Genomic DNA, 26337 nt, shown 5'->3' with positions numbered 1-26337 from the left:
CTCCTCTCTCCGCCTTCAGTCTGAGCCGATGGCCACACACTCTTCTTCCAGGTGTAAGCGGTCTACCTGCCCTGTCCCTCAATCCCCCACACATTCCACTCTTCCTGCGGTTACTGTCCTGCTCCTGCCCAAGTCCAGCCCTCTGTCCCCTCCCTCTTCTCCTCTTACCTACTTTGCTCCTATAATTAACCCCTCTCTTTGCATTAATTTCTCTCTCTCACCGGAATCACTCCCATTCTGCAAGCCCACAACAGTACTAAACTAAGTTGGCTCTTGCCAAGGTCATCAGCAACCCCCCTGAACCAAAAGCACTGACTGCTCTCTTACTAGACCTCTGATTTGAGTAAGGCATCAACATAGGTATTCATTGCCTCCTTCAGGAAATGCTTTATTCACTTGGTAATCAGGACGTCACACTTCTCTGGTTTTTATCTTTCCTTAAAAACTAGATAGTGAATACTTGCTTTTCTTCTTCCCAAATTATATCTATTGAAGTGTTCCGAGGCTCAGTCCCGGATCTTCTTCTCTTTCTTATCTACACTGTCTCTCTGTGTAATCTCATCCAATCCCCTGGCTTTAAATACATCCATATCCTATCCTAATGTCTCCCCAGTTTACAGCATCAGCCTCAACCTCTTCCCTGAGCTACTATCCCTGCAGCAACTCTGCATCTCCACCTGGATGTCTGTTCCTGACTGTCTCTCCCCTCTGCCCCCAAGCCTGATTCTTTCTCAGGCTTTACCCATCATTATTGATGGCGCCACCATCCAACAAGTGGCTCAGTCCAAAACCCTAGGCAACATTCTTGAATTCCTCTCACCTCCAACATCCAATTTCTATTAGGTTTATCTACAAAACATACCCAGAATTGGATCACTTTTTCCCACCTCGTTTGCCACCGCTCCAGTTCGAGGCACCATTTTCCCTTCCTTGGATAACTGCTCTCAAGGCTCTGAATCAGTCTCCTTGTTTCTCCTTTTGCCCTCCCATGGTCTCCGCTCTGCATGGCAGGCAGAGAAACCTTTACAAAAATGTAAGTTACATCAAGTCACTGCCCTGCTTACAACCTCCCGATGCACTTGGTATAATGACCCAACCCCTGTGTGATCTGGTTCCTGTCTACCTATCCAACTTCATCTCCTACAGTGCTTTCGTGGCCCACACTGGCCTTGCTGTTGCTTCACCATGCCAAGCTTAGCCCCACATCGCAGCCTTTGACCATGTTTCTTTTACTTAGGATGCTCTTGCCCCAGATTTTCTTACAGCATCCTGCTTCTCATCAATCAAATCTTTGCTCAAGTTTTATTTCCTCACAAGGGCTTTCCCTGAACTCCCTATCAAAAGTAACACCCCGATATCCAGGCTTTAACTCTATTTTATTTTTCTTCTGATACTTACCACTATTGGAAATTTTATTTATTTATTTATTACCTGCTTCCCCACGAGAGTTTCTGCTCCACAAGGCAGAAACAAAGGACTTTGTTTCTCTTGCTCGTGGCTCCATCACCACTGCCAAGAACAGCACCCAGCACCCGGTACATGTGGCAGAAACTGAGTTGTCTCCCTCAGCTCTCATGATAGCCCCCATCCTAGTTCTGCTTCCTACTAAATTACATTTCCTAGTTTCTCTTACAGCTCACGGTTTGCATGAGACCTAGCTCCATCAAGCAAACACCCTGTGTGGGATTGGAGGTGAGTGACGAGAGGTGGTGGCCATAAGGAGGAAGACCGCATTTGTAGGTGGGTGGCAAAGGCAACTGGTTTTTTTGAGGCAGCTACAGGGAAGTTTCTGGAATCTAGGGCTTATTGTCTTAAGTGCCCAGTGGGGATAACAGTGGTGTTTTACAGAGCAGTTCAGTGGTGTGATTAGAAGTGTCTCTTGGCTGGGACTTTCCTGGTGGTCCGGTGGTTAAGACTTCGCCTTCCAATGCAGGGAGTGCGGGTTCGATCCCTGGTCGGGGAGCTAAGATCCCACATGCCTCGTGGCCAAAAAAACCAAAAACATAAAACAGAAGCAATACTGGAACAAATTCAATAAAGACTTTAAAAGATGGTCCACATCAAAAAGATCTTGAGAAAAAAAAAGAAGTGTATCCTGGTTGCTCTGCTCCTAGCTGGGTAGTACTCAAGCCCAGTTTTCTAATTTTTCTTGAGATTCTTTATGTTTAATAAACTCTATGCTGCTTAAATTAGCTAGAGTGAATTTCCCAGTTTGCAGCTAAAAAATCTGATTAATACAACATATGCTCAACACTTTTTTGTTAAACGAATATGAATAAATGAATGATTGGATTAATTAGTTTTACCTAGGAAGGCAGTGGGAGGGTCATTAGTAGTGAATGAGATTTGGGTGAACTAAGCTTCAGTGTAACTGGGAAGAAAGTGAGAAATATGGTGGACCCGAGTCTGAGTGGCAAGATGGGAGCATGGGGTGCTGAGCAGAGCTCCAGACCCTAAGAGCCAAGAGGACAAATATCTGCAACAGGTAAGGAAGGCCCGAATACCAAATACCAAACCAAACAGGGGTAGGTCTGACAGATATGCAGAGAGGGTGGCATTATTGTTTATTAATCATCAATTAAATATCTAACAATTTTCTAAGTACTTTTAAGTTCTTTCATAAAACAAATGTCACTATTTTCTTCCTGGTCTAGGAAACAAAACTGATGTCTTTTCTATTCAACAGTTTTATTGACAACTTAGATGACATAAAGGAGAATATGCTTATTACACTTCCTTCTGATATTAAATGGTCTGTTAGTTAACTTGCTTTTGGCTGTAGTAACAAAAGAATGTAACCCAAACTGGCTTTAATCATAGGGAAATTTATTGGCTCATGTAACTGTAATAGGAAATGCTTTAGGTTAGAATGACCTAAAAGGTCAGGGGCCTTTTAGAAAGGACTTAGTTTCTGCCCATATCTCTGCTCTGTCTCCCATGTGGTAGAAGTCTGCCCCTCCTCGTGGCCATAGGATGGCTACCAAATGCCCTGATGTTATATACTTCCTTACTCATGACTGACATGAGAAAGTTCTCTAATAATTAAACATGAGTCCTGAGATTCACTAGGGACCAACTTGGGTCATGGGCCACCTCTGAACCAATCACTATAGCCAGGAGAAAGACTGGCTCGAATCGGCTTAGGCCAGTCAGGTCTACCCCTGGAGCTGGGAATGAGCTTCTGCCTGCTACCCCTGGAATGAATGCTGTAGAGGCAATCCCAATGTCCTTTCCAGAAAGGGTTCTAAAATTGTTAAAGAGAAGAATTAAAATTCAAAATGAGATTATGGATTAGAAAATATGGTCTTTAAGAATGGGGGAAATGAAGGCAGTGCATGATAAAACAAAGAACCCAGGACTCAGAGTCAGAATCCAGCTGCCCCACTTATACGATCTTAGGCCAATCTCTTATATTTATTAGCCTCAGTCTCCCCACCTGTAAAACTGGAATTAGAATGCCTGCCTATCTCACAGAAATGATTTAAAGATCAATAGAGAGAGTTTCTGGGATACTTCTTAGCAAAACAAAAAGCACTCCGTGTTTGGAGGGGGCTTTAGGCCATGTTCTTTATGATCACTTTGAAGACTTGTTGTAGCACAATAAACGCAGTTCTAGGCCATTTCTTTTTCCTTTTCTTTTTTTTTTTTTTGGCTGTGTTGGGTCTTCGTTGCTGTGCATGGGCTTTTCTCTAGTTGCGGTGAGCGGGGGCTACTCTTTGTTGCGGTGCGCGTGCTTCTCATTGCGGTGGCTTCTCTTGTTGCGGAGCATGGGCTCTAGGCACGCAGGCTTCAGTAGTTGTGGCTCGCGGGCTCTAGAGCGCAGGCTCAGTAGCTGTGGCGCACAGGCTTAGTTGATCCGCGGCATGTGGGATTTTCCCGGACCAGGGCTCGAACCCATGTCCCCTGCATTGGCAGGCGATTCCCAACCACTGCGCCACCAGGGAAGTCCTAGGCCATTTCTTTATAAGCGGGTCCTAAGCAGGTACCCTCCCAGCTCTAGAGAACTTTAGGAATACCATAATAAGCCTAGACCCCTTGGACAGAAACGGATCTTCAGAGTGACTTAGAAATGGCCAGTATTTGAGAGAGAGGCAGAAGTAAATTATTCTTTGTGGGGCTGCTTTGGGTTCTCTAAACTGGGCAGGAGCCAAATGATCTGAATGGCACAGGGTGAGGAGGTGTTCATACAACCTGGATTTCTTTAGTGTTTACTTCCATTTTGGATTTCATGTACAAATACAATAACATGTTCCTGAAGACATTCTTTAAGCAGCAAAGAGTGGAACCCCACATGACACTTAATAGCATCTCCACGTACCGAGAAACTATGCCTGAAATCAATAATTCGGTTTACTACTTCATTCATTAAAGATAATTTCTTTTAAAGAACTCAGATGTCCATGGAAGATTATCCCCTGAGAACTGACAAAAATTTGCAGAGTTACAACTAACACTGCACCACCAATTTTTTCTCCTGAATGCAACACATTCAGTGGAAGCCAAGTGGAAAGTAACACACTGAAAAAGTCCCACTCATGTTGGATAACTGGCCGGGGTGACCCTGATTCTGATTTCTGGAGAAGGAGACAGCAAACAGTCTCTGTTCTCAGTGGTTTCTCACTTAACATTTGGGCTGACAGACACCCAGGGTCACCCAAGGAGCACTCCGTGAGGCTTATGGCTGGACCAAGTATGCATGGTCCCTTACTTTTCCTCCACGGACTCGAATTCTAGGGTCAAGATGCACCCTGTTATTGTGGCTTGAAATGTTTTTGAGGAGACTTTTTGGAAAAAGTACTACATACACAAGGAAAACTCCAAAACCAACAGTACTCTGGCAAATAGAAATTTATTTACTTCTGAGCACAATAAGGTGCATTCAACTCAGAACGTCTGTGCCCTGTGAGCAGGTGTAAGGTCTCACAATTATGGCCAGAGAGCAGTTACAATTCGCATGGAATTTCTATAACCCTAATGTGGGCTAATTCATGTAAGAAAGGCTACCAAACTGTCTTTTCCTAGTCCATCTCCATCTTATATATTCAAACTGAGACAGAGAAGATGTCTCAGTTTGATTATATTTTGGACATCTACATGAATTTCTATTACAGCATTTATCTTACTGCATTCTAAGTATTTGTTTGTATGCTTTGCTCTTTCACTGGATGACACGGTAGCACAGACTATTTCTCAATTATACATCAATCCCCATTGCCTAACGTAACTTGTAGCACCCAGTGGACACTCAATCACAATTTGTTGATTGAATGAGTGAATGAATGAATGAAGCTAATTAAACTAAACTGTTATACTTCCAGCCTCAAAGGCCCATAATAAAGTACTTCATAAAGAAAATTTGTTTATAAAAGTCCTTGAATTCTGTTATTTCATCAACAGTATCTGCTCACTCTTTTTATTATTCTCCTTCCTAGGTACTCTTTGGTCCCCTCTCACTTATGTCTTTCTGTGTAAAATTCCAATATTTCTCTACTATCCACAACTTTCTCTCTAGCAGCTGCTCCTAGCTTTACTCAATCTCACGTACTCATGTCCACACACTGCAGTTTTCCATATTTATGTTCTTCTTTCCTCTCATACTGATCTTCTCCTTCTCCTCCTCTCTCCATTATTTTATGCCATAACCTCCATGAAGACCCTTGTACAGCAGTGTAAAGAGCTAACGGCTGCAGTGATGCAGTGGGTGTCTATGAAACAGATAAGTTACATTCGGAGAGCCAAAGGTCAATGACACATGAATGTCACTGAGACCCTGGGTGAATCCATCCTGCAGATGGAGCTAAGGGCTGACAGACTCCCAGTTCTCACTGCCTGACATGCCCTGACCCCATCCTGGCCGGGCTCACTCCTACTCATTCCTCCCATCTCTGCTTAACATCAGTCCTGAGAGAACTTTCATTAACTCTCCCTTCCTCAGTCTAAGTCCAATTCCCCACACTCTCCTCGCCCCTTGGACTTGCTCTGCAGGCTCCCATCAGGATTACAGCCACGTACCTAACGAATACTTATTCAGTGCATGTCTCCCTCCACTGGACCATGAGACCTTCGGGGCAAGGGCTGTTTCTATTTCATTCAGCGCTGTGCTCCAGGGCCCAGCACAGTCCTCAGCACATTACTGCTCCTTATAAGTATCTGTTAAATATATAAACTAGCTATATAGAAAATCAGATGCCACATAGCCACCAAGAGTGCTCACATGAGGCTGATGTTACCAGAATTTGAAGAGAAGAAATGTAGGGAGAGGAATAGTTTTAATGACAAGTAACAGCTTGCAAATGTTGTGTAGAATGAAGAAAAAGAAAACATAAGGAGCAGAATGTTTTTCTTGAGTGATTACAATTGATGGAAATTTTGATTCAACTAACAAATATAAATATAATTTCGTATGATGGATGGATATAATGGGAATTAAAACATAGTGAAGACTCTGAAACAAGTAGGTATATTTGAAATAAAGCACTTTGAATATAGTCCATTATACTTTCATATCAATGTTACATAAATGTCCTATAAAGTAAAAGATCTGTTAAGTAAAAGTAGTAGGTAATATGTGAACAAGAAAGAGTTCGGGAATGTTGACTATCGTCAGAAACACTAAAGTGATCTGAACACCATGCAGGTCTTAACCTCCGGGTGTTGCATTACTGGGATTCATTTGGTCAGAGCCTAATTGTGTGTGCCTTGTTCACAGAGAGTTCCCTTAGGTTCCTCTCAATCTGCTTTTTCAGCCAGCTTGACCATTAGAAAGCATTTAATGTCAGGACAACATCATTCTCAAAAGGGTTCATTATGCAGCTTTAAAAAAGTAGTTTTTTTTTCTCAAATCTTTCAGTCTCCAACATTCATTAACAGACCCTTTTGCCTCGCCAATATCCTCTGTACTTCTCCACTCCAGTTTTTGATCATGTTTCTCTTTCTTTTTTTTTTAGAATTAGTTGCCATCTTTAACATTCAACTCACAACATTTACACTCACAGAGCTGAAAGGAACTTGAAAAATAATTTAATTCAATGCACTCCTTTTAGATGGGAGAAATTTTGTCTGGAAGATTTACTTAGCAAAATTCAGATGAGCTTTCTCTGCCTTTGGAATAAAATTCAGAAATTAAAAATTAAGCATGCACTGGGATGGACTGTAGTAAACTTGGAGTGGGGACAGGGAGGGAAGCTAAGGCAAAGAGAACCATTGCAGGGTCAGAATCACCAACTAGATGAAGTCACTACAAATGGAAAAGATACTGGTCATCTCCACATTATGGTCTCATAGCTAATCTACCAGCCCGAAACAAATAGTCCATGGAGGCCGTTTCTAACTTATATTCACACCACTAATTTTACAAATAAACACAAGGTATAGTGAAAAAAAGCATAGGCTTTGGAGCCAAGCAATTCGAGGTTCAAATCCTTATCTCACTACTAGCTGTGTAATCTCAGGAAGGCCTGGGGAAGACCTGAGTTATAAAAACTATAAGATGTGGGTAATAACTAATACCTACAGTGCAGAGCTGTTGTGAGGTTTAAATGAAATGGTTTATACAGAATTCTAGTAGCTATACCAATGTTTATAGCAGCATTATTCACAATAGCCAAAAGGTGGAAACAAGTCATGTTCATCAACAGATGAATGGATATACAAAATACTATATATCTATATTTATATCTACACACACACAATGAGATATTATTCAGCCTTAAAAAGGAAGAAAATTGTGATACATGTTAAAACACGATGGACCTTGAAATTATGCTAAGTGGAAGAAATCAGACACAAAAGGACAAATACTGTATAATTCCACTTATACGAAAATCTAGAACAGGCAAATTCATAGTGGCAGAAAGTAGACTAGAGGTGATGGGGGCCTGGGAGTATAAAGAGATTGGGAGATACTGTTTAATGGGTACAGAGTTTCTGTTTGGGATCATAAGAAGCTCTGGAAATGGATGATGGTGATGCTTGCACAACATTTTGAATGTACTTAATGCCACTGAATTGTAAAAATTAGTTAAATGGTAATTTTACATTATATATATTTTGCCACAGTAAAAGAAGAGAAACAAAACAAGACAAAAATGCTAGTAGAATGCGTGATGTGAAGTACATGGTCAAAAAATGGTAGGTATAGGTACATCCCACCCTACCCGTTTACCTGTTCTAAGTAATGTAGTGACAAGTTGATATACTTGGCCTCTGTCAGAAGCTGGCCCCCGACTCCAGTCTTCGCAACTCGCTCTGAACCAGCCAGGTCAACCAAATGCAGCTTGGCATGTCGCACGGTTGCAGATCCTGGTGTCTTGCTTGATAAGTGAATGGTGAAAATGCAGTGGGAACGGGTTGAAGCTTGGTTCATAGGAGTCTATAATAAAAATGTTGTAAAACAAAATTGATAAACCATTAGCCAGACTCATCAAGAAAAAAAGGGAGAAGACTCAAATCAATAAAATCAGAAATGGAAAAGGGGAAGTAACAACTGACACTGTAGAAATACAAAAGGGCATGAGAGATTACTACAAGCAACTATATGCCAATAAAATGGACAACCTGGAAGAAATGGACAAATTCTTAGAAAAGCACAACCTTCCAAGACTGAACCAGGAAGAAATAGAAAATATGAACAGACCAATCACAAGCACTGAAATTGAAACTGTGATTAAGAATCTTCCAACAAACAAAAGCCGAGGAACAGATGGCTTCACAGGTGAATTCTATCAAACATTTAGAGAAGAGCTAACACCTATCCTTTTCAAACTCTTCCAAAATAGAGCAGAGGGAGGAACACTCCCCAACTCATTCTACGAGGCCACCATCACCCTGATACCAAAACCAGACAAAGATGTCACAAAAAAAGAAAACTATAGGTGAATATCACTGATGAACATAGATGCAAAAATCCTCAACAAAATACTAGCAAACAGAATCCAACAGCACATTAAAAGGATCATACACCATGATCAAGTGGGGTTTATCTCAGGAATGCAAGGATCCTTCAATATACACAAAGAAATCCATGTGATACACCATATTAACAAATTTAAGGAGAAAAACCATATGATCATCTCAACAGATGCAGAGAAAGCTTTCAACAAAATTCAACACCCATTTATGATAGAAACCCTCCAGAAAGTAGGCATAGAGGGAAGTTACCTCAACATAAAAAAGGCCATATATGACAAACCCACAGCCAACATCATCCTCAATGGTGAAAAACTGAAACCATTTCCACTAAGATCAGGAACAAGACAAGGCTGCCCAATCTCACCACTATTATTCAACATAGTTTTGGAAGTTTTAGCCACAGCAATCAGAGAAGAAAAAGAAATAAAAGGAATCCAAATCGGAAAAGAAGTAAAGCTGTCACTGTTTGCAGATGACATGATACTATACATAGAGGATCCTAAAGATGCTACCAGAAAACTACTAGAGCTAATCAATGAATTTGGTAAAGTAGCAGGATACAAAACTAATGCACAGAAATCTCTTGCATTCCTATACACTAATGATGAAAAATCTGAAAGTGAAATTAAGAAAACACTCCCATTTACCATTGCAACAAAAAGAATAACATACCTAGGAACAAACCTACCTAGGGAGACAAAAGACCTGTATGCAGAAAATTATAAGACAGTGATGAAAGAAATTAAAGATGATACAAATAGATGGAGAGATACACCGTGTTCTTGGATTGGAAGAATCAACATTCTGAAAATGACTATACTACTCAAAGCAACCTACAGATTCAGTGCAATCCCTATCAAACTACTACTGGCATTTTTCACAGAACTAGAACAAAAAATTTCACAATTTGTATGGAGACACAAAAGACCCCGAATAGCGAAAGCAATCTTGAGAAAGAAAAGCAGAGCTGGAGGAATCAGGCTCCCGGACTTCAGACTGTACTACAAAGCTACAGTAATCAAGACAGTATGGTACTGGCACAAAAATAGAAATATAGATCAATGAAACAGGATAGAAAGCCCAGAGATAAACCCACGCACATATGGTCACCTTATCTTTGATAAAGGAGGCAAGAATATACAATGGAGAAAAGACAGCCTCTTCAATAAGTGGTGCTGGGAAAACTGGACAACTATATGTAAAAGAATGAAATTAGAGCACTCTCTAACACCATACACAAAAATAAACTCAAAATGGATTAAAGACCTAAATGTAAGGCCAGACACTATAAAACTCTTAGAGGAAAGCATAGGCAGAACACTCTATGACATAGATCACAGCAAGATCCTTTTTGACCCACCTCCTAGAGAGATGGAAATGAAAACAAAAATAAACAAATGGGACCTAATGAAACTTAAAAGCTTTTGCACAGCAAAGGAAACCATAAACAAGACGAAATGACAACCCTCAGAATGGGAGAAAATATTTGCAAATGAAGCAACTGACAAAGGATTAATCTCCAAAATTTACAAGCAACTTATGCAGCTCAATATCAAAAAACCAAACAACCCAATCCAAAAATGGGCAGAAGGCCTAAATAGACATTTCTCCAAAGAAGATATACAGATTGCCAACAAACAGATGAAAGAATGCTCAACATCATTAATCATTAGAGAAATGCAAATCAAAACTACAATGAGGTGTCACCTCACACCAGTCAGAATGGCCATCATCAAAAAATCTACAAACAATAAATTCTGGAGAGAGTGTGGAGAAAAGGGAACCCTCATACACTGTTGGTGGGAATGTAAATTGATACAGCCACTATGGAGAACAATATGGAGGTTCCTTAAAAAACTAAAAATACAACCACCATACGACCCAGCAATCCCACTACTGGGCATATACCCTGAGAAAAACATAATTCAAAAAGAGTCATGTACCACAATGTTCACTGCAGCACTATTTACAACAGCAAGGACACGGAAGCAACCTAAGTATCCATCGACAGATGAATGGATAAAGAAGAGGTGGCACATATATACAATGGAATATTATTCAGCCATAAAAAGAAATGAATTTGAGTTATTTGTAATGAGGTGGATGGACCTAGAGTCTGTCATACAGAGTGAAGTAAGTCAGAAAGAGAAAAACAAATACCGTATGCTAACACATGCATATGGAGTCTAAAAAAAAAAATGGTCATGAAGAACCTAGGGGCAAGATGGGAATAAAGATGCAGACCTACTAGAGAATGGACTTGAAGATACGGGGAGGGGGAAGGAAGGGTAAGCTGGGACAAAGTGAGAGAGTAGTAGTGTATATATGCACATATATACACTACCAAATGTAAAATAGATAGCTAGTGCGCAGCAGTCGCATAGCACAGGGTGATCAGCTCGGTGCTTTGTGATCAGCTAGAGGGGTGGGATAGGGAGGGTGGGAGGGAGGGAGACGCAAGAGGGAAGAGATATGGGGATATATGTATATGTATAACTGATTCACTTTGTTATAAAGCAGAAGCTAACACACCATTGTAAAGCAATTATACTCCAATAAAAACGTTAAAAAGAAAAAAAGTAATGTGAACAATGAGTATTTCTGTAGAATATCAACAGAGTTAAATTTATATTTCCAGTGAAAAGACTTCATTTCCCATGAAGTGAACACTTTCAAATGGAGCAAAAACACTTGTAGCTGAGATCCTTAACGTGAATTATTTTCAATGTATTACCTCCGGAATGACTGATAACAGATGTGGCCGGGTTCATTCAGAAAGTGAAAAAAGAGTGTGAATGAGGTAAAGTTTGGGACCTCTTAACCAGTACTATAACGTTATTTCATCACATGACCACAATCCATACCTTAACTTTGGCTAGCCATATTGAAAATTTTCAATGTGAATTTCATGGTAAAATAGCTGAGAATGGGTTCATAAAGAGAATTCATTACACAATTGTAAACACAATCCACAGACAAGGATACCCAATATCACTGCTACTACCCAACACTGAACTGGGGCTTCCAGTCAAGGTAATAAACAAGAAAAATATATGAGGCATAGTGATAGGAAAAGAAGAAATTAAAGTGTCATTATATACCGAAAATATTGTGGTTTACAAAGAAAATGCAAGAATGTCTACAAATAAACTGTTAAGGGCTAAAAAGATTAGCAGGGTTGCTGGATGCAAGACCAATATGAAAAATCAATAAAGTTCTAATAATCCAGCAACAATTAATCAGGAAATATTTTATTTGTAATAGCAACAAAGATGATGAGATACTAAGAGATCAATCTTATAAAAGATGTGTGATTTGCAGGGAAAATGAAAACCTGAATAAATGGTGTACCAGATATTAATATACCATTTCATAGATGGGAAAATTCAAAATTAATCTCTATATTAATCTCTCTATATTAACCTATATATTCAATGCAATTGAAATACAGATGCCACTGGTTTTGTTTGCAGAACAAAACAAATTAATTCTAAAAACCAGATGAAAGAGCCAATATTGCAAAATAATCAAAAACAATTCAGTGAAAGAATAATAAGGAAAGGGGTCTTGTCTTGCTATATATCAAGGAATAATCATAACACCATAGTAATTAAAACAGTGTGGGACTTGTGCAGGAACAGATAGATAATTAGATCAGTGAAACATGCTGTGCTCATTTAAGGAACTCTGTATAAGGTATGGGTGACATCACACCACAGTAGAGAAAGGATGGACTTATTAACAAATGATGTTGGAGTAATGGTCTAACCACCTTGAAAAAGTAAATTTATATTGCTCTCTCACACTATACACACAAATAAATTCCAGAATGTATTACAGACTTATGTGTAAAATAACACAACCTTAACATTAATAAAATATAGAAGCATATTGTAATCAACCCAAGGTAGTAATAGATAAGCTATGATAAGACACAAAACACAAAACTGAATGGATTTGAAATATTTGACCAAATAATCCAAAATTAAAGAACTTCTGTGTGATGAGATCTACCGTAAAGTTAAAAGACTAGGCGATGATATTGGCAATATATATGGCTGACAAAAGATTAATATTTGAAATAAAGAACCCCCACAAATCAATAAAAAAAATAACACAGAAAAAAATGAGCAAAGGATATGAACAGGCATCCCATAAAGAGGAAACCTGAAAATGGTCAACAAGTCTTTGAAAAAATTGCTCAAGCTTACAAATAGTCAAGACAAGTAATTAAAACCCAACAATAAACTGCTTCATTCACCTCTATTAGATGGGCAAATTTTAAAAAATAAACTCTAACAAAACAAGTGTTTGTAAGGATATAAGGAAGCAGGAACTTTTATACACTGCTGGTAGGAATGTAAATCAAGAATCTTTTTTGAGAGAATTCCCTATGGCCCAAAAGCCAGCAATAGCCTGACTACTAGGTATATTTCCTAGAGAGAAACCTGGGCCAGGTACATTACGGGGGAGAGAGAGAGACAGAGGCAGAGAGATGGATGGACATTCACTGCAATACTGCTTGGGGTAGCAAGAAGTTGGTGCAAGATGTACAGCCTAAATGGACATCTGTGGTGGGAAAGATGAAAAAACTGGGATAATTCAAATTACAGAAAATTAAACTTCTGTATAGATTGACATAGATTTCTAAAATAGAATGCTGAGGAAAAATGGCAAGTTAAAGAATAATATAAATACTATGATAGAACTTAGATAATTAAGAAGACAATATTATCTAAAAATATTAGTTCATGGTGCTATAACTTAGGTCATTAAAAGTGTAAAAAACGGACTGGAGGATATAGCAAATTAATGATAGTTGTTGCCTTTGTGAGGGATGGAAGTGAAAGGCTAACAAGGAGACTTCATCTTTATCTGAAATATCCTATTTCTTTTATTTAAAAATTCTCAGAAGTAAATAGATATCAGATATCTAAAAATATCTAAAATAAAAATTATCTAAAAATATTCCAAAAGAATGCTCATGTGAGTAAACACGTTCAGATCTCCACCTTTGCAAAACAGGATTTAACGAAAGACTTTCCATACAGATATACATGTATTCAGATAGGGTAATATATTTAGATGTTATTTCAACCACAAATTCTTTCTGTAAATATAAATTCTTGATATACATGATCACTGATTTACACCAACTAGAAAAATACAGAGATGTCAAAATACTGGCGTAGTTTTGGTCATGATGATATAGCTAGTGAGTTACATAGGCTGAAAATTTGACCCATTACTCGTTGCCACAATAACTATACCCAAACCTAGCCAGTGTGTGATTTTGCATGCTAAAGTGGATCAGCAAATAACCGTGCATCTAAAACCACAAACTCAAATTTAGAAACTAAGTTGAGGTGTTTTGGAAGTGACTGTAAGTTATTTGCAGAACTTAAACGTGGGTTTCATTTCACTGTTATATTCGCACAACAATGAAGCCTACAGCACTGTAACAAAAGTCAAATGACAATCAATATAAATGACTAACATAGAGACTATCCCCAACAGCTGTCTTCAGCTGTCTTCAGCTTCCAAATTGATGCACTGAAATCACAGTAAAATGTGGACCATTACAAATAGTGGAAGAGTGAACCCATTTCAAAGGGTACATGAAATTAAATTGTATTTCTGTAGTCTGTAATTAAAATGCAGTAATATGTGTAGGAGTCCATGCCTACAATTTTGTAACTTCTCATAAATATTTTCTGCATGAAGTAGTAGTTGGTGTACTCTTCGCGAAAATTTTCTTAAACCTCAGAAAACATTCTTTATGTGTAGCTGTTTAAGTGTGATTGAATATGCCAGTGTCTGCTCTGTGTTTATTTAAGGACATCTTTATGTCTCATAGGCATGCCCCTACGCTTGTCCTTTTAAAGGTAAAATTGTATTTAAACATTTTTGAAACTGCCTAAGAACAGATGGCACCATTTAGGCAGATTTCATTCAAATTTAAGCGCACATTTTAAACAAATGTGCTCTTGGCACTACAGACAGTGCCTTTGGAAAAATTCTAGTGATGATTAATCATCTGCATGCAGAGAGCTTTCACATTTCATATCATTCTGTGTATATAGCCCCGTATTAGGCAGTACAGAGACAAGAAGGAAAAGAAGGCCTGGACCTTGCCCTCAAGACATTTATAATCTAGTTCAGGAGCTAATGACAAAACGTGTGAAATGAGAGTGAACAATGAGAAAAAGGTAAATGTGCAGGAAAGAAAGTGATCTGTTTTCAGCACTGAGCATCCTAATCTTTCAGGTAAAACCTACGAATGTTATCCATTCCCTCATTATGGAAGCTCTCCACGCTCCTTCTATTCCTAGGTTTCTAGAGTCAAACACTCTCTCTAACTGCTTGCTCTGTCTCCTTTTCCTTTATTGGACCCTTTTCTCTCCAGTCCCTAAAATAAGCATGTCCCAAGCTATGGTCATCATATTTCTTCCTCTTGGGGAACTCTTCCATAGCTCTGATTCTCATTGGATTGGTACTGCAGTGTAGTTAAAAATCACACACCCAAAATCTTAGAATTGGGTGTCAGATTACCTGGTGTCTTCAAGCCCTGGTTCCATCAGTTACTAGTGTTGAAATCTTAAGCAAATTTATGTAAAGTAATTTTGGTTTTTCATGCCTTTGAAATGCAATAATAAGACTTGCTTTGCTGCAAAGAGTTGTACTAATTACCGATTGAAGTGTTGAAGTGGTCCATGAACTGTAAAAGGTCATAAAAATGTCTCACTGTTCATGTTCACTCTGTTCAGATGCCTCCCATGTCCTTATTTCCAACCACAATTTCTCTGTACCCCAGATTAGAATGTCCAAGAGCTGGACTGATAATTGTCACTAAAATGCCCTGCCAGCATCTTGAACTTAATGTTACTCCAAACAACCTCATCACTTTCCCTCATTCTGTGTCCCACAGATGGATATACAATCCGTCCTGTTGCATTTACCTCTGTCAGCTTTGCTCCATCTCCAAATATCTTTTACCTCTCACCTGGGTTACTACATTCTTTCCTTACTAGTCTTCCCATATTTATTCTTGTCTCCTCCAACTGTTCTCCACCTTGCAGACAGAGTAATACTTCAAAAACACATGTTTGATTACATCAATCCCACCTAAATCCCTGAATTAAACTAGCATGCTCCCTAAGACTAATATCTCCAGTTCCTACAACTGTATCTTATACAACTGTTTATCAAACTATTTTTAAAGTATGGCAATCTGACACTCTGAACTGAATTTATTCTTTCAAATGTAGCCTAACCACAGCAGAGGAAACTGGAATCTGAGCAATCTAAATCTAGCGTTGCCAATAAATAGCACACAAAGTGATAAACCATATTTGCTCCAGCCTTTTACCCATGCTATGGAATTTCTTTGGGAAACACACACACTTGTTTATTTGATGACTGCATTTGATTAGTTTTCATCCCAACATTACTATCTGTTGAGATAATTCTGAATTTTGACTGCTTTGCAATTTTGTGCTATCAACGAATGAAACTATCCTGTGTCTCCTCACCCGAACAATTTTGTAAGACATGGAGTAGGGCAGAACAATAGCATTCCATGAAGACACCCGTACTTTCTACTCCACTAGGTAATACTTATGGGTATTTTCTAATTGGCTTCAATCCAAGTACTTTCATATACTTTCAATTTCTCTTTATATCCCCCAAGGATATTTTGAGAGACTTTATTAAATAACTTGAATTCACTTGACCTATGAATTTTTATAACCCTATCAGAAAAGTGAATGAAATTAGTTTAAAGTGAATCATTTAACAATCATTTTTCAGATTCTTTTTTAGGATTTGGTATCAAAAATATTAACCTGTCATTTTCCAAATGTTTTCTTTTTTTGCAGAGTTGAGAATAAATGACTTCCTTTTATACAGTAAAAGTCTAAAACCCAGGCTTACTGGGTCCCTTACAGATTCATCATATTGGTAATCTGTGGTCAAGGAAAGTTAGTTTTCCTCTTTCTCATCTCCAGCCCAGCAAAAGCTTACTTCTCACTGAAGGCCTATCTGAAAGGTTACCTCCTCTACAAAGGCTCTCCACTTCCCACCTCCTCCCACCTAGACTCTGAGATCCTTGGGGGCAGGGACGGTGTCTTATACATCATTGTAACCCTAGCATAACGTTACACAATAGTGTTCAAAAATGTTTGTTAAATCGTTGGCTCTTGCTCATTTCTAGTTTTCTGGAATCTCTATGGCATGCTTCATAATTTCTAAAAATTGCCAAATAATTCAGAGACTATAACTGCAAACTCTTTAAATCCATGCAATATAATTTGAGTCTAAAAATTAGAATTATTTGTACAGCAAGATTGACTCCAATCTCTACACTTATCTTGGGCTTCAATTACTCTTTGTGCCTGACTCCAGGGCTCTTATTATCCACTACACTGTACATCTTCAACTGCCTTTTCTCTTGCCTGGAATGTCCTCTTGATGGTCAAGTATTGGCCAGTATGCCTTATTGGAAAAGTATGCCCTTCTCCTCCTCCCAAAATAAGCCTACTCAAAATTCATTTATCTTCATGAATTCCCTTGGACTATTCCCAATTGGCATTAACTACTGTGTTCAGAAAGGCCATTTAAACATTTGTGCATAGAGTAGAAGATAATTAATATCCAAACTCTGGAAAAATCCATTGTTCCAAATGGATTTTTAAATGTCTATCATTTAAAAAATTGTGACATTGTAATGGACAGTTTGCAGCAGAGGGTAGTGAGGGATGATGGTGGAATCCACCAGGCTACAACTGAGTGTTTGGTGGTCAGCTCATTTCTTGCAGTGTAAAGAGTGGTGCAGATTATAAAAGGTGATTCAAAAATGACCTTGTCAGTCAATGGTGGCTTCAAACTGTCTATCTAAAAGGGGCTTGGAGTAGCAATGTACTTGTGGAGTGGTACTTGAAGCTGCTTTTGCAGCTTTACATAACATAGCATTAAATCGAGGAAACACCACATGTCCGTATTGAAGGCTAAAGCTCCTTCTCCACCAGCCCTTCAAGCCACTTAGTGGCACTGGCTGGGCTACCACCCTAAGAAGCTCTTTCATTGAACAAGAATCATTTTCTACAGAGCAGGAGATACTCCTAGGCTGAAAGAGAAATTTGAAAAGAAATGGTATAGCAACAAGAATTGGGTAACAGTGATAAGCATTTTCAAAAGCCTGTTTATTCACCTTTCCTGTTGGAATCTGCAGATGTACAACTACTAATCCTGATGCTCTGATTTTGTTACACATATTCCTATTGGTAGATCAACAAAAAATTTCACTTTTTTCATTATTTCATCATGATTTTTGGGTGTGTGGCCATTTTCAAGATTGAAAATTTTAATTTGAGGGCAAAAATTGATATGTGAATTATGATTTTTGTGTTTATATAATATACTATTATGTTTTTTGTAACAATTTTTCTACTTTTAGTTAATCTCATGTTTTCAATCACTTCAAAAATGATTACAAATAGTTAATAAATACAGTCTTCAATGAGTCGAGTAATTTCTTTATATTACATATTAAGATTTCCTAGGATCCTTTGAATACTTGCTTTTTCTTGTCATATAGCTTATATTCCACTCTAATGTACCAAAATCTTTCTTTCTTCAATCACCTCTCTATTTTGGAGTGAAATAGCTCAACAAGAATTTCCCCTAATTTAGAATAGGTCAGGTGAAGAAAATTCTCTCTTAGGTTGAACAGGAGTATATAATGTACATGCTTGAGACTTTTTAAAGCAAACCATCTAAGAACAACAGCAGTAGACACAGAATCCAGAATTCAGCTTTCACTCCAATTCTCCTTGTTTGATAACACTTTCTAACCAGATATCCTAATTGACCTGTTCCTTTGCTCATTTGCTCTAACTGAATTGAAGACTGAAAATACTAGCCTCCATGTGTTTCCCAGACTGATATCTGAGCCTTTTAGGTTAAAATTCACCCTTAACTGAGGATTATCTAACCCTCCCCCAACTGGTTAAATGATTTCTTATCTAATTCCTCCCATGGCAGATGGGTTGGTTAGGAGGCCCACCACACACTTGTTGTACTCTAACTCAGCCTGGAAAAGTGAGGCCTGACCAAACCTAGTGGTTTAGCATGTGACCCTATAAACACCTGTCTTGATCTTTTCTGAAGTTGTTTCAGAACATACTGCTTAGCAGCAAAATATCCCCAATTTGATAGCCCTCTATTGGAATTAATGACCCTAAACTGCTCATTTTCCTTTCTGATTTTTCTTTTTATAAGATACCTGGCTTTTAGAAAAGTAATCAAACTCATTTTCCCTAGTTGCAAGATTTCTAGTCGAGCGTATTATCAAAGCAGCTGTGTAAAAGAGAAAAACAGACCAGGCACACCAATTTTTTTTTTTAATTTAAAAGTAAGCTTTCGAGCAATCTGAAACATACGATAAGAATGTTTTAGCAATTGTGATTCACCTTTCTGATAAGAATAGCCTATTTTGTTTTATTATATATCCCTTCTAACAAGTCTGGAATCAATTTGATGGATTTTTGATTTTCATGTCTTCAAAGATCTATTAGCTGACTTCAAAATTTTAGGAAAATTGAATGTCAGGATTAGTGATGGCTCTTCTTCTGTTGGATGTTAATATTTAGAAGATTGCTTCCCTATGGGTCATTTCTCCAAAATTTGACAAATCAAATACATTTATATAAAAATATAAGTATGCTAAAGTCAGCGCACATGGCAAATTGAGGAAGAATTTTACCTACATGTTTAATTAGAACTATGTTCAATTATCATCCTTGTTTAATATCCTTGAACTGGGTATCATCAATCATATCAACACCAGGACAAAGGTTTGTTCTCTGAACAATGGAAAATATATCATCCCAAATGTTCCCCCACCTTTTATTTACTTGACTGCAAGAGGAATCATAGCTAAATTTGGTCCTCAATGGCATCCTTGTTGTCTAGCATATCCATTTTTCATCTTTTAAATTAAGGTTAACATTTTTTCTCTCTTCTCTTCGTCTTAAAATTCAGTCGGGCTTAACAATTTCCAAGTCTGACCATACACATAATTGGAAAAAATGATATTATGGGGCTAAAAAGTCTAATGATCTTCTCAAGAATTTATAGCAGTTCATTTAAACTGTCTTTAGGGAAAACCTTTTTCTATACATACTGTATACCTCGAGATTATAAGTAAACTGAAAATACCTGTTACTATCCTGTGTATAGACAACTAGAAACAGGTAGTGATAACACACCAAGCAGAACTCAGATATACATTTGAGTAATTTTATTCTTATGAAAGAAGTTTATCCTGTCAAATTGATTGTGGTAGCTCTCAATGCAATGTTTGAGTTCAGACATCGAGATCTGTATCGGACACAGATTTGAGGACAATGTCACTCACAGTACAGATGCTGAAGGAAGAACTCTAGAAGCATAGATGTCTGGTGATTACATATATTATTTCACTCCATTTTATAGTCCAATGACATTTCCTCCACATTTTGAAGATTCCACAGTTCTCTCTATGGCTATGAAGATCTCTTGCTGTTAGAACTGGCAAGACTCCAAATGGCAAGCCCAAAACATGATCAAATTACTTGTTGAAGGGTTTGGGCAGTTGATAAGACCCCTGTCTCCTCCCTCCTAGTTTGAAACCAATACAAGGACTAATGCAAAAGTCAGCCTGCCAAAAAAATGAAAGTATCTATCAACAAGAAATGCTAGAAGAATAGCTTCTTCTTAACGTTGACTTCTTATAGCCCAAACTGACTTCCTGCCAGTTTCCCTCATGTGTATTCCTGATTGAAGATAAGCCAAAAGCAATCTATCTGAATTATTATCCCTATTTCTTATAGAAATGGTTTTACTCAGGGGCTAATCTATGCCTCTTTGCCCTCTGATCAATTCCTTCCCTCTCCTCTACTTTGCTCTACATCACAGAGATGCAGAGTCCTAAAGGCAGCATTTTCCCAAGACCCTTTTTAGCTGGCATCCAGCTGGAAAGACAGGGAAGGGGAGAGATACTCTGGCTTTTCCCTTCCTCATGCCTTCCACTCTCCTGCCAATGCCTCCTACCAGCTGAGACCTGCCTATAGATTGTCATAGCTTCCTGTTGTTGGTCATCTCTACGAGTTGTATCACCATCCCCTGTTTGGCTTCTCAGATTCTTCCATCATCCATGAAACAAAACTATCTGCATTGATTTCCCCTGTTTTAAATACAGAGTAGTTTGTTTTCCTTGTTAGATCCTGACTGATACACTCAATTAAATACACAGCAATTTAACATAAAGCTCTCAGATGTTATACAAGACTGATAGAAGTATAAAGTCTTTGTATTTCTTTCAAAGTTACAGGCAAGACACTGCCTATTTTGCCACACAAGACCCTTTAAACAAGTATAGATACAATCTGCCTGCAACTCAATACCTGTAAATTTGCTCTCTGAACAATGAAAACTACATAACCAAAAATGCCAAAACGATGTCCTTGTTTTTACTTGTCTGCCTGAAGAATCATAGCTAAATTTTGTCCTCAATGGCAATAATTAACTCATTCCAGTTGTCTATCATATCCATCTATCTTCTTTTAAATCAAGTTTACCTTCAAAATTTTTTTTTCCTTTTTGACATTTTTTTGGTCCAGGTTTATATGTGTTTTAATATTGTAAGTTGCTTCAAACTCATTTGGAAAATAGATGATACATATAGTACTAACATAAACATTGTTTTCTTACTAAAAAAGCCATGCTACATTTGAATTTTACGAAGAATAATGACTTATTATTTTGTAAAAATGACACACATTTATCAAGATAGATCAAGTTATATTATGGTAGCAAATGAACAAATAGCACCATAATCTCAGAGGCTTAAAAATCACAAAGGTTTCTTTCTTGCTCACATTATTTCTCCAGTGTTGTTAAATGGTGGCTCTGCTCCACATACTTGACACCAGCAAAGCTGATGGGGGTGCTGCCATCTTCTAAGACCACCTCTGCAACATAAAGCTTCAGGGTTTGCCACAAAAAGGAAGGAGATTAAGGAGAACTTTATACTAGTTCTCAAAGGCTTCAAAACAAAAGTAACATGCTACTTTCACTCAGATTGCACTGGCTACAGCAAGCGAACTCCCTTAACTTCAAGGAAGCATGTGCCAGAAGGAATAAACAGAAGTTTTGGTAAGCGCTAGTAATCCCTACCACACTCATTATTTTAAAAATCCAAACAACACAAAAAGGAGCAAAGATGAAAGTGAAAAATCTCCCCAAAATAACAATGTTAATGTTTGATAAGAATTGTATTTAGATATTTTTCATACATATATACAAATAGAAGAACATATAGAAGTACTTTACCAAAACAAAAGCATACTACACATACTATTCTTAATTGAAAATTACTAAATTAAGTTTTATTTGAATTTAATAGAAAAATAAATAAAACTGAAGGAATTGGTGAGCTTCAGATAAATGTTTTTTCAATGGTAAGAGATGTATATCTTTTCTCTAAAAGTATCTCTTTAGAATTAAGGAAAACTCATGGAATTAAAGGACTTGGGTCATCATGATTTTAACGACATGGTTGACATTTAGACAGTATCTACTCCTTTCTTGCTTTGAAATATAAGGAAATTAGCTCACTTATAACACCACCCCTCCTCTACTTTCTAACTCCAAATTTGTGTTATATCTATTATTATTTATATTTTCAAGGTTTATAATATTTACTTTACACAGTTGTTTAGTTTTATGTCTACATTTAAATAAATTCACTGTTTCTCACCAGTCCTTTTGTAATGCTTCTGGGTTCTCACATTCGTTAATTTGATTTATCTCTTAGTTGGTTAGACTTGATTGTCAAGCAATTTTTAAAAATGATCCCTCGGTTCATTTTCTTCCAGGATTCACACATGCTTAAAAATACTTGTCTGATGTTTTTGTTTTTAAAGGAAAACTTGAAAATTTGGCTGGGTATAAAATTATTGGGACACAATATCCTTGCTTCAGAACTTGTTCCACTGTCTTCTGGCACTGAATATTGCTAAGGAAAAGTCCAAGAGCAAACTTTTTTTAATCTTCACTAATAGTTGGCTTGCATTTTTCAGACTGGATGTCCATATGCTTCTTTATTTAGCTTTGGAAATTAGTAACTTCAATAGATTTTATCTTGGAGTTGAGCTCTTTCAATTTTTTCTTAGACACAGCATGGCCTTTCCATCTGCAGATTCAAGTAATTCCAGATTTCAGGAAACTTCTCTCTCTCTCTCTTTCTCTCTATCTCACTCTCTATCCATGTTTTTTCTGTTGCCCTTACTCTTCTTCAGGATTTCTAATTACTCACAATTGGTTTCTCCTTTGGCTCTCTTTCCAGGTATCATTTTCTCTCATTATTTTTAATATCCTTAGTTATTTTTCAGCCACATTTCCTCCTCTTCTTCTTCCTTGTCTCCCTTCTCCTCCTCCTTTTCTCCTTCCTTCTCTTTTGTTTCTTAACGGCACTTTCATCACTATAATGGCTTTCTTCTTCTCTTTCATTTCTGAGTTCTTCAAGCTTGCTTTTATTTTCTTGTCTTGTAATCTTTTCTTTGAAACTTTCTATATTTTTTAGCTATTTTTAAAAACAAAGATTGCTTTTAGGTAACATATTTAAGATTATGAAGTATACTGCCTTGCTTCCTAATGTAAGGAGTCTTCAAATGTATGTTGCTTTTCCCTCCACACTCCATATACATGGAAAGATCTTTAGCTATTTTCCTTTTGATAACTTTATCTTTGAGCATGTGCATCTTTTTCCGAGAGAGTAGTCTGGGAGATGGGTAAGGGAATATTCAAATTCAGTTTGTGTCCTGAGTACCTCTACTCTGCACATATTTCATTCTTAGCCTTAAGAGCACATACTTTCCTCAAATTTTTTCACTAAAAGGTCTGGGATGGCAAAACCCCTTAAGTCACAAACTCCCTGAATCCCACTCACCAAAGGTCATCTTTCTTGGCCATAAGCCTAGACCACTGACCATAAAAATGGCCTGTCTTTAAGGTTTCTTCTTTGGACTTACCTTCTATAGTGTAGAATGAATATCTAAATAATATTGCCCTATCATACTTGTCTATGTTCTTAGATCTCACCACCCTAACCAGAAGATCATTGGATTTGCATTTAAGAATTGTGACGCTTTCTTTAAGGAGAAACCATATCCTGCCTGAGGTTGGAGGATATATGTGTTGGCTCTCAGCAACCTCCCTCACTGTGATTCAAATTTCATAGTATTTGGCAGATTTCCTCAAGGTTTGAGGTTATGGCTATTTCCTTATTTCACTGAAGATGGCTTTTCCTCTTCTATTTTTCATTTTTTGTTGCTGTTGTTGGTGAATTTCAGTAGCAGGGAGTAGAGTAAAAATTACTTTATTCTGCTATTTAATCAGAAATCAGAATTTTAAAGATCAGAAGAAACTCAGGAGCTAAATTTTTACAGCCAAGAAGATTGTGTTTCTCTAATTATGTATATGGAGTGAGTACGTTTTAATATTCTATTAATGGCTGCACCGTACCACTTCATTTATTTTAATAAACGTTTTAGACTTGAAACTTATGGTTCATGCAATGCCACTAATCAGGTTAGATGAGAGCAGAATGCAAACTATGTTATAAGACAGAATCACTAGTTAAGAAAGACTGTGTATTTCTCATATATAAAATATAAAAAAGAGGGAGAAAAATGCTTGGGATATATTAAGTGCTCAAAATTTAAGTTCCCTTCTTTCTATACCTTCTAACATATATACAGTAGATAAGAGAAGTTAGAATTGTCAACACATCTTTTGCTAAGGCTTCTAGCTGCCTATTGGGACCTAATGATAAAAGATGCTATTCTCATTATAATAAGAGCAGTGTGAAATGGATTTTCCCTGTTAAATATTTTGCTCTTCTCAGGCTCACAAATCTTGGTGTATACTTGCTAATTATATACAACTAATATATCTTTCCAACGAAAATCTGTGAGGATGTGTTATTTAGTGTCTCTCTAATGGTCTGCTGGAATATGATTCTGGAACACTAATTGCAACCCCAATCCTCTTGTTTCCCACACACACTACACAAGGAGATCGAGGCTTAGAGAGCTGTTAACAAACACAATCACACAGTAAAGCTGCTCTTTCCTTCCCGTGCTGTCCTCGTGTTATTAGACAACGTGTCCAGCGACAGCTGTTTCAGTAACTGTACAAACCTACTCACTCCACTCACAGCCTGTCTCCCAATTGTCTTTGCACTTCTACAAGGTCACACAACTCACTCCAAAAGTTTGACAGAGTGCAAAGTCTGAGAGCTTACAAAACGCATCAGCACAACTCAGATACATTTAGTATGTTTTTTATTTCAAGCAAAGAATTAGGCAGAAAGACCTCTAATAGCTCCTGGGAAAATAATTTACAAATCCTGTAAATGTTGTTGGGAGGCTGGTTATTTAGAAAGTAATGTCTTCCAAAAGGTCTGAAGCACCACAAATTAAATTTTAAAATGTCAAAGTCATCTGTGATGTACTCTGTACTCACCAAGCAGCACAGTGTACCATAAAATCACCCCCGATTCTGGGCTTGAGATTGCCGGTCTTTTCTCCTGAAATCACCAGGTCTTCTGCTCCACATTAATTCGACAAAAAATTTTTTTTAATTAATGACTGACCAACTATGTAGTTGCCAGATGGTGAGAGAATAGAGTTGAACAGGACTACAGTCTTGTCTTTCAATAGTTGCTAGCTGAGAATTGTAGGGTCTTTCCAGATGTTATCCTATATATAGCATATTATCGCTCCTGAATTCATCAAGGTCAAGAGCAACACCAGATACCAATCATATAAGAAATTACATCCAAGGTTATTTGGACACCATATTAGTTTTCTAGTACAACAAACTAGGTGGCTTAAACAATAGAAATTTATTATCTTACAGTTCTGAAGGCTAGAAGTCTCACATGGAGGTGTTGGCAGGGTTGGTTATTCCTTCTGAGGGTTATAAGGGAAGGATCTGTTCCAGGCCTCTCTCCTTGGCTTGTAGATGAGTGTTTTCATGTTCACATGGCACACTCTCTCTATATGAGTCTGTCTCCAAATTTCCCCGTTTTATAAGGTTACCAGTCATGTTGGATTAGGGCCCAACCTAATGACCACATTTTAACTCGATCACCTCTGTAAAGACCCCATCTCTCAATAAGATCACTCTGAGGTACTAGAGGTTAGGGCTTCAACACAGGAATTTGACAGGGTGAGACAATTTAACCTACAACAGACACTACTGTGAAGTTTTGGTAGAAAGGACCCTGAACATTATTCTCTTCTCCAAACTGGCTTGTAAAAGAAGGCCATATTAGTCTAATTATTCACTTTGAGCAACATTATGACTCCCTAAAATGAATAG

The 26337-nt window shown here is 37.7% G+C and overlaps 1 protein-coding gene across 1 annotated transcript in view; it reads right to left on the bottom strand.

Moving 5' to 3' along the window:
- Positions 1–26337, bottom strand: part of KIF6 (kinesin family member 6) — a 404162-nt gene that overhangs the window by 258703 nt on the left and 119122 nt on the right. The window contains exon 7 of the mRNA XM_082414114.1: positions 8165–8371. Coding sequence (XP_082270240.1) covers positions 8165–8371 — 207 coding nt within the window. The remainder of the gene's footprint in view (positions 1–8164; positions 8372–26337) is intronic.

Source organism: Balaenoptera physalus, assembly GCF_965194825.1.
Source record: "Balaenoptera physalus genome assembly, chromosome: 11".
Lineage (NCBI taxonomy): Eukaryota > Metazoa > Chordata > Mammalia > Artiodactyla > Balaenopteridae > Balaenoptera > Balaenoptera physalus.
The sequence above is the reverse complement of the archived record's forward strand: the minus strand, read 5'-3'. Positions and strand labels throughout refer to the sequence as shown.